Source organism: Cebus imitator, unplaced genomic scaffold, assembly GCF_001604975.1.
Source record: "Cebus imitator isolate Cc_AM_T3 unplaced genomic scaffold, Cebus_imitator-1.0 Scaffold325, whole genome shotgun sequence".
NCBI classification, from domain to species: Eukaryota; Metazoa; Chordata; class Mammalia; order Primates; family Cebidae; genus Cebus; species Cebus imitator.
The window spans coordinates 2,274,008-2,283,565 of record NW_016107640.1 but is presented as its reverse complement, the minus strand read 5'-3'; the positions used below and the strand labels follow the sequence as shown (position 1 = coordinate 2,283,565).

At 39.0% G+C, this 9,558-nt stretch overlaps 1 protein-coding gene across 4 annotated transcripts in view; it reads right to left on the bottom strand.

The window, feature by feature from the left end:
- DMXL2 (Dmx like 2) overlaps positions 1-9,558 on the bottom strand; it is a 180,225-nt gene that overhangs the window by 81,786 nt on the left and 88,881 nt on the right. For all 4 annotated transcript variants that reach the window (XM_017504635.2, XM_017504636.2, XM_017504637.2 and 1 more), the window contains exon 14: positions 2,134-2,223. In XM_017504635.2, the coding sequence (XP_017360124.1) occupies positions 2,134-2,223 (90 nt within the window). The remainder of the gene's footprint in view (positions 1-2,133; positions 2,224-9,558) is intronic.

The following is a 9,558-nucleotide window of genomic DNA, read 5'->3' as shown; positions in this document are numbered from 1 at the left end:
GCTCACCACAATCTCCACCTCCTGGGTTCAAGCAATTCTCCTGCGTCAGTCTCCCGAGTAGCTGGGACTACAGGCTTGCGCCACCATGCCCAGCTAATTTTTGTATTTTTAGTAGAGACAGGGTTTCACGATGTTGACCAGGATGGTCTCGATCTCTTGACCTCATGATCCACCCGCCTCAGCCTCCCAAAGTGCTAGGTGTATAGGTGTGAGCCACTGCGCCTGGACCATGACCATGTTTTAAGACTATCACACACATATGTCTACTAAGAACCTTAACATGAACTGAAATTCAAGGAAAGGCTAGATCCAAACAAAAGCTTATTATGGAAGTGTGTTAAGACAATTAGATGGCTGCCCCAGAGATTCTGAGAAAGGGAGGTAGCTATGATTATCTTGGCATTAGAGGAGGAGTCTATAATCTTATAAAATAAAGGAAAACCTGCCTCTTTACATAACAGGAAGAAATAAAAGCATTATAATATTAAGTTAGGCCATATAATTTTTGAAAGTTATAGGGTATTACATGTTTCTCCAGGTAGAAACATTAAAAATCTCTTCACATTCACTGTCTAGAAGGTCACCTCCCCAAGGGACAAAGAACAGATAAAAGAAAAGAGAAGGGTGATGTCTTCATGGATACAGAAATCATACAACACACTGGGAACAAACCTAGAAAGAATTTTAAACTGTCATTTATTATTGCTTACACTTTACCAGACTTTGTGTTAAAACTAGCCACAAGAAGCAGGGAAAAACATGTTCAACAAATACGAAGTAAAATTACTACTTTGTGAGAGTAGACTATATTAACAGCCCATGGTAATGAGTGCAAAGGAGGCTCAAGTAGGGAATGAATTTAACATCCAATCCATTAAAATTATCTATAGGAAAGAAGCAAACCCACTCTTCTTCTACATCCCTATGGAGTAGAAAAAAGAAATCACAGGTTGCATCTGAAGAAGGCACAGCACTAGGGATTAAAAAGTTAAGCATTTCCCAGGAAGTATTAGCAATATGAGTCTGGCAGCCCCAGTTCTGCTACCAAGAGATGATGTGGTGATTTATCTATATTAGCAGAAATGATTACATTTTCCCCAAGAAAAAGTGTAAGATACCAAAGAAAAATTATGATATAACTTTATACTTCTCTCCACAGTTGGATCTTTCTTCATTTCCTTGTTTTAAACTACTGGTAGCTTCCTTACCAAACTAATCCTTTTTATATTTGAAATGAATGCAGTTCTATCCCTTAGACCATTAACATAGTCCTAAAGAAACAAATATCCTGAGGGCTAAAATGGGTTTTACACCTCCCTATAGAGAGAAGGGTTCTCCTCCTCTCCTAGGTAGTAGCTAGGGAAGAATACAGACTACACAAAGGACCTGATATTAAAAAATAAATGTCCACTTTGATCTGACTTTCATCTGCATTTTTAAAGACCTCATACAAGTACCCAACATGGGGCCTAACAAGGCAAATACTCTGAAGCTGAGGTTACCCTCTACTGAGTTGAAAAGAGTAATAATATAAAATGAGACAGCACAACCCAAACCTCTATGCAGCTGCACTGTATTTTCTCTCAGCATTTCAAGATCAGGGTCATGGTTTCTCAAACTGAATCAAATTTCCTTTAAACAGGAAATAAAGTTAAAAATACAATTCAACTGGAGAAAAATAATTCCTTTTTAAAAAGTTTTTATTTCAATACCTTTTGGGGTACAAGTGGTTTTTTGTTACATGGGTGAACTGTATAGTATTGAATTCTGAGATTTTAGTGTACCCATCACCCAAGTAGTTGTACACTGTACCTAATATGTAGTTTGTTTAATCTCTAGTCCAATTTCGACCCTCCCCCTTCTAAGTCTCCAAAGTCTACTTTATTGCTCTGTATGCCTTTGCGTACTCATAGCTTAGCTCCCACTTATAAGTGACAATATATGGTTCTTGGTTTTCCAAGGAGAAAAATAATCCCTACATTATTAATAGATTTTCACTAGGAGAATCAACAGAAGTTGTCTGCATTTAATATCAAACAAGAAAATTATTCTGAGAATGACATGTATCATATACATATAAAACACCATGGGATACAGCATAAGAATATCAGTAATTCATAAGCATGTTTTTACTTGGTTGGTTATTGCATCGAGTTCAATAATGCAGCCAGGTCGAGCAGTAGACTGTTGGCTCACAATATTAAACACTTCTCCAATAAGTTTCTGTAAATAAAAGATACAAAATATTAATGACCAACAACTCATGAATCTATTATCAATATGATACAGCATCTTGGACATTTAAGGCTCCCTCTAAAAATTCACTGACTGGCAATGGAACTTAATACATTCAAAGAAATATTTCAACTTTCTATATTCATTCTCATGTTTAAAGTTAACAAAGCAGAGAGAAAACTTGACAGTGTTTACAAAAATAGTATATAACTTCAAGGCATCGTATCTTCTTCAGTTTTGCAACCTTAAAGCCCAAGACAGACATGGCTGAAGATCCAGCCCAACATCTGAGTGGTCTGCAGATGTGCAATGCCATTTAAAAGTACAACCCTGCTAAACTGAAGGTAAGGGCAATGGTTGAGAAGAAGTGAGACTTTTGTGTCTGGAGATGGGGATGTATGAGTTAACACATGAAGCCTAACTTTGGATCCCCAAAGCCCCAAAACTTTCTGCTAAAAAGAAGAGTCCTCCTCACCCATGTTCCAAGCAGCTTTCTCTTGGCTAAAAACCTTTCAGTAACTTCATCTGAGAGAGCTGCCTCAGAAAGGGATGCCCGTTCTCCTCAGCACCCACCTCCACCACTTTTCACTACCTCAAGGCCAATAAGAGGGGTTACAGGCTGGATATAAGCACAAGGTCAGGAAGAAAACAGCATATACACAGGAGTTATGGGACCTTTCTTATTTCTATCAGTAGGATTTCAGAACGCATGTAAGAAAATTGAATCTAGGGTTAATAGATAAAAAGAAAAAAATATGCAGTTAGGTAGGGCTGAATTTATTGATATGGGTATATTCACCCAAGATTCATGATTTAAAGTGTTAGCTCAGACACCTAGAAATGGTGTTAACAGGGCAGGGTGCAGTGGCTCATGCCTGTAATCTCAGCACTTTGGGACACCAAGGCATGTGGATCACCTGAGGTCAGCAGTTTGAGACCAGCCCGGCCAATATGGTGAAACGTCGTCTCTACCAAAAATACAAAAATTAGCCAGGAGTGGTGGAAGGCACCTGTAATCCCAGCTACTGGGGAGGCTGAAGCAGGAGAATCACCTGAACCTGGGAGGTGGAGGTTGCAGTGAGCAGAGATCGTGCAGCTGCACTCTAGCCTGGGCAACAGAGTGAGACTCCCCCATCTCAAAAACAATAAAGAAAAGAAATGGTGTTAACAGTCTGCTGGGTTTGTTCATTGAAAGCTGGACTCAACTGTGGTCTATAGTTGGTGAGGCAAAAACAGTGAAATTTTTCTAGCACACAACAAAGTTTTGCCACTCAAAGTGTAGTCGATGGACAGCAGTGACAGGAAGCTTTTTATGAATGCATACTTACTCCCTGAAACTAACACAAGATTCACGTGTAAACTAAAGTTTAAGAGATACTGCTGTAGATCACTGATTCTCAATCTTGGCTGCACACTGAATCACCTGGAGAACTTTAACAATCAATGATGCTTAGGTCCCACTCACAGACACTGAGGTGCTTCCAATATGCAGCCAAGGCTGAGATCTCGTCACAGGAACAAATACGCATTCTAGCTAAGGATTTGCTTTCCCTGCCCATAGCTCTCTGCCAGCACCGTAACTAGCAGACTTACTGAACATTACCATTACAGAATTCTACAGAATCCCAGTCAACATCACCTCCAACCAAGGAACTCATTTTATAGTGGAAGATACTACTGGAATTAGCATGAAGTAAGTGACGCCTTTACCCTGGGGGCAAAATTTAAAAGTGTCCAAAAATTGAATAATCAAGAAAAATAATATTTTAATGCAATGTTTTTCAAAAATAAAATTAATGTAAACAATTCAGAATGAGCAAAATATCAAACATTTAAATACAGGACCCAATAGTGTCTTAATGAGCTATACTGATGCCATTACTGTGCATCAAAACTGCACATACATGTTTTGATGTTTGGTTTTTTTTTTTGTTTTGTTTTGTTTTGTTTTGTTTTTGAGACGGAGTTTCACTCATGTTACCCAGGCTGGAGTGCAATGGCGCAATCTCGACTCACTGCAACCTCCGCCTCCTGGGTTCAGGCAATTTTCCTGCCTCAGCCTCCTGAGTAGCTGGGATTACAGGCATGCACCACCATGCCCAGCTAATTTTTTGTATTTTTAGTAGAGACAGGGTTTCACCATGTTGACCAGGATGGTCTCCATCTCTTGACCTCGTGATCCACCCGCCTCGGCCTCCCAAAGTGCTGGGATTACAGGCTTAAGCCACCGCGCCCGGCCGGTTTTTTTTTTTGTGACGGAGTATTGCTCTGTCACTAGGCTGGAATGCAGTGGCGCAACCTCCACCTCCCAGGTTCAAGCAATTCTCCTGCCTCAGCCTTCCAAGTAGCTGGGACCACAAGCACATGCCACAATCCCCAGCTAATTTTTGTATTTTTAGTAGAGACAGGGTTTCACTACTTTGGCCAGGATGGTCTTGATCTCTTGACCTCGTGATCCATCCGCCTTGGCCTCCCAAAGTGCTAGGATTACAGGCATAAGCCACGGCGCCTGGCCATATTTTTTTAACAGTCAACATTTTTGTTTTCTTTTTTCAGTGTCTTGCTCTATTTCTTTTTTCAGTGTCTTGAGCCTCCAACTCCTGGGCTCAAGTGGTCCTCCTGCCTCAGCTTCCCAAGTAGCTAGGACTACAGATGCACGCAACATGCCTGACAATTTTTTAAATTTTTTTGTAGCGACAGGGTCTTGTTATGTTGCTCAGGCTGGTGTCAAACTCTTGGCCTCAAACACTTCAGCCTCCCAAAGTACTGGGATTATAGGCATAAGCCACTGCACCTGGATGTAGTTAACTTTTTCCCAGAACATTAAAGGAGTTGAAAAATGCTAAAAAAAAATTGAAAAGTAGGTGTATTAAAACTCACATTATTACTTAAGTTTAAATTTATTTATACCAGAAATTGGATTAATTATAGTTTTATTTTTCTGGCTTTAATGGAAATAAACACATTAATAATATTTTCAGAATCTCCTTCTTTGCTTATCTGGTTTTGACAAAGTCTCTCCTTTTTTTTTTTTTTGAGATGGAGTTTCATTCTTGTTGCCCAGGCTGGAGCGCAATGGCACGATCTCAGATCACTGCAACCTTCACCTCCCAAGTTCAAGTGATTCTCCTGTGTTAGGCTCCCAAGCAGTTGGGTCTACAGACATCCACCACCACACCGGCTAATTTTTGAATTTTTAGTAGAGACAGGTTTTCACCATGTTGGCCAGGCAGGTGTAAAACTCCTGACCTCAGGTGATCCACTCACCTTGGCTTCCCAAAGTGCTAGGATTACAGGTATAAGTCACCACACCCAGCCCTTAATTACATTTTAAGGGCATCATTCTAACTCCTATGTTGAGAACAGACTTTGGGATAGCAGAGCAAAATCATAAAGAAAGCAACATAAATCTTTTCACAATCTAACCTATAACTTCCTATCCAGTCTCAGCTATTTCCAACAGCCATTCACATTCTATGCTATGGCTGTAGCAAACTACTTACAGTTTACTATGCACATTCTTATACCTCTGTGCATTTTTAGTTGCTGTTGTCTCTACCTGAAATATTCTTTTCCTCCTTCACTTTCACGTCTTACCCATTCAGAGAGTCTCATCTCAGTTATCTCCACCAGAAATTCTTTCCTAACCACCACAGTCTGGATTAAGTGTTGCTTCTAAATATAAGAAAAGCCATCTTAGCTGACAGCATTGGACAGAGAGAGGATAAATCACTCAGCAAAGTCAGTTAACGCAGAGAATCATTTTTAAAATAATATATATACTTAAAACATTTTATTTTAAACATAAACATATACAAATAACTGGTATTTTGGTGCTGAGTAAGACCTTTGAGTATGGGCTTGCTAATGGGGATTAGAGGTCTTTCTTGCATAGGCCACTTCTGAAAGGCCCTTCCTGTATTTTTCAGTTCTTTAAACGGCAACAGGCTGGGCAGTGTGGCTCACACCAGTGAGTAATCCCAGCACTTTGGGAGGATGAGGTGGGTGGATCACCTGAGGTCAAAAGTTCAAGATCAGCCTGGCCAACAAGGTGAAACCCCGTATCTACTAAAAATACAAAAAGTAGCTGGGCGTGGTGGTGGGCACCTGTAATCCCAGCTATTCAGGAGGCTGAGGCAGGAGCATTACTTGAACCCGGGAGGCAGAGGTTGCAGTGAGCCAAGACTACACCACCGCACTCTAGCCTGGGTGACAGAGCGAGACGTGGACTCAAAATAAATAAATACATATATACATACATAAATGGGAGTAAAAACATAAAGACACCTACAAAGCAATGTGAATGCAGTTTTTCTCAATTTCCTCCTGCATCTTTTACAGTTGTTTTGACCATGCCTAAAGAATGACTTTTAGCAAAATTGCTTCCAAAGCAGTTATTTTTATGAAAAACATTCACATTTTTTATACTCACATTTCATCAATTTATATAATATTTAATTAAGTTACAGAATGACACTAATGTGTGTAACTTGACATATACAAGGTTGAAAATAAACACAGCTGGCTTTTGAGAAACAGTCAACATAGTTGTAAGAGCTTAGTCTCTAGAAATAAGCTGCCTGGGTTCAAATCCTGGTTCTACCATTGCTAGATGACTAAACTGAGACAAGTAATTTTCTCTATGCTTCAGTGTTCTTACCGCTAAAGTATGGATAGTGATTTTACATTTTTCTTAAGGTTACCAGGAAGGTTAATTAATATATGTAAAGCATTTAGAAGAGAACCTGACATACAATAATCACTAGATAAAAGTTTGCTATTATTATAACTGGTAGTGGTATTTTTTTTCAGGTTAAGTAACTTGCCCAGCTATTATTATTGTTAAGGCTACAGCTCAACTTGTGGAATCAATAAGGCCCGGTATACTGTTCCCTACTAGCGTCCATCCTATATTTTATAGAAGGAATAGATAACATCAATGAATACAGTGAGCTGGCTTAAGTGGAGGCCAATTAAGTGAGTTTCACATCCTGAAATTAGCCTTTTTTTCTAATTTACCACTTATTACATACTCTATGTACATATTTATATGACTCTATAGATACAAGATCCTTGAAAGTAGGGCCTACTTCTATTCATTTAAACACTCTTAGCACCTGGTACAATATGCACATTTATTCTTCTATGTACTATAGGTAACGCACAGTGAGTCCTCAATAAAAATTAAAGATTGAGTAAATAAACTACTGAGTGAAAATAAACTACACTTTAGATCATTCCTCCTTTAAAAGCTTGTTTTTACTAATAGCAGCACACACTACGTCACCCTATCTTTCAACACGACACAACTTCTCCCTTATTTATTTGTAGAATATCTCAGTAAATACTTACTAAATACATGAATGAATGGATGTTACCGATCTAGCATCACTGGGTGAAGGTATTCAAGTTTATTTTTTAGGCACCAAAACAATCTTCAACATTTTAAATGGAATTTTTAAAAAATCTTAATCTCTGTCTTCATAAAAAGCTTGCTAAACATAAATCTTTGCTTAATGACTGACAAGTCACATTTATGAATATTAATTATTACTAATGCCTTTAGAGATCCAATGACTTTAAGCACTGTCTTTGTAATAATAAATCCCAAATGTGCACTGGTACCTAACATGGAACATTAGGAATATATCCAATTGCCTGTAAAAGTTATCTAAACCAAACTTAGCGGCTGGGTGTGGTGGTTCCCACCTGCCTATAATCCCAGCACTTGGGAGGCCGAGGTGGGTGGATCACTTGAGGTCAGGAGTTCAAGATCAGCCTGGCCAATATGATGAAACCCCATATCTACTAAACACACAAAAATTAGTTGGGCATGGTGGCACATGTAGTCTCAGCTACTCAGGAGGCTGATGCACGAGAATCGCTTGAATTTGGGAGGCGTAGGTTGCAGTGAGCCAAGATGGCAACATTGCATTCCAGCCTGGGTAACAGAGTGAGACTCTGTTTCAAAAAAAATAAATAAACAAACAAACCAAACTTAGAAATCTAAAACCAAGGTCACCTCACATTCAACATGTCCCAAATTTAAGTTGTTGTAAATACCTCAAAACTATCTTGCCATAGCTACTGGAACAACTATCAAAACTAGAAACCTTAGAATCCTCTGTTTTCATATCCATATTAAAGCAACTGCTAAGCTCTGCTCTTCTCCTTTCTTAGCTATGAAATTCCACCTAGATCAGGTTTGTTTTACCACATGCTCAGTTGACCTCAACAGACTCCCTGCTATCTCCATGCTTTCAGTACCTACCAACTCTACTCCACCCTGCAAATTAATCACTTTATTTCCCTTCCTGTGCTCCCTAAGTCTACCCCTTTATCTACAGGACAAAATTTATAGCTTTCAGGTATCTGTTATAAAATTTTTAAAAAGCTAGCCTTTATTCAGCATCTACTAAAACTCTCATCTGAGGAAAAGGAGAGCATGTGACAACTTCTTGCTACATTTTGCCTCACAATTAGTAGAAGTAGTAAGTAAGAGAATTGCCATTCTAAAAAGAAAACCAAAAGGATGTGCAGAAATAATGGAAATGTGACAGAAAGCAGTCATGTCATCTTAAGCATTTAAGACAGCAAATAAAGGCAAGACTCTGTGATCTATATTTTAGAAAGGTAAAACGTCCCAGGATGCCTTATAGCATGGGGGTCTCAAAGTCAAAAAGGCTCAAGGAAGTCTGGAGGCTCAAGCAACTTTGAAAGTTTCTAACTATGCAACCACAAATATAACTGATGAGAAAAGAAAGTTGATCAGTGTAGTGGGTTGAATAATGTTCCCTCAAAATTCATGTCCACCAGCATCTCAGAATGTAACCTTGTTATGAAGTAGGGTCTTGCAGACATAACTAGTTTAAGAAAAGGTCATACTGGATTACAGGAGATGGAAAATCTAATGACTGGTGTCCTTACAAAAAGAGGATACACAGAGACACTCAGACGGAAGAAGGCCATGTAAAGACTAAGGCAGACTGCAGTGATGCAGCTACAAGCCAAAGAACACCAAGGACCAGGAGCAATCTAGGAAGAGGCAAGGAAGGATCCTCCCCTTGAATATCAGAAAGAGCATGGCCTTGCCAACACCTTGAATTTGAACTAAATGCATATATACCAAAGAACAGTGCGTGAAGCAAAAACTTATAGAAGTAAAGGAGAAATAGACAAATTCACAATTATAGTTGAAGACTGCAACACCTCACTCTAAAGATTTGATAGAACAACTAGGGACAAAATCAGTAAAGACACAGAAGAACTGAACAACTCCATCAGTCAAAACGCTCTACCCGACAACAACAAGATACAGTTTTT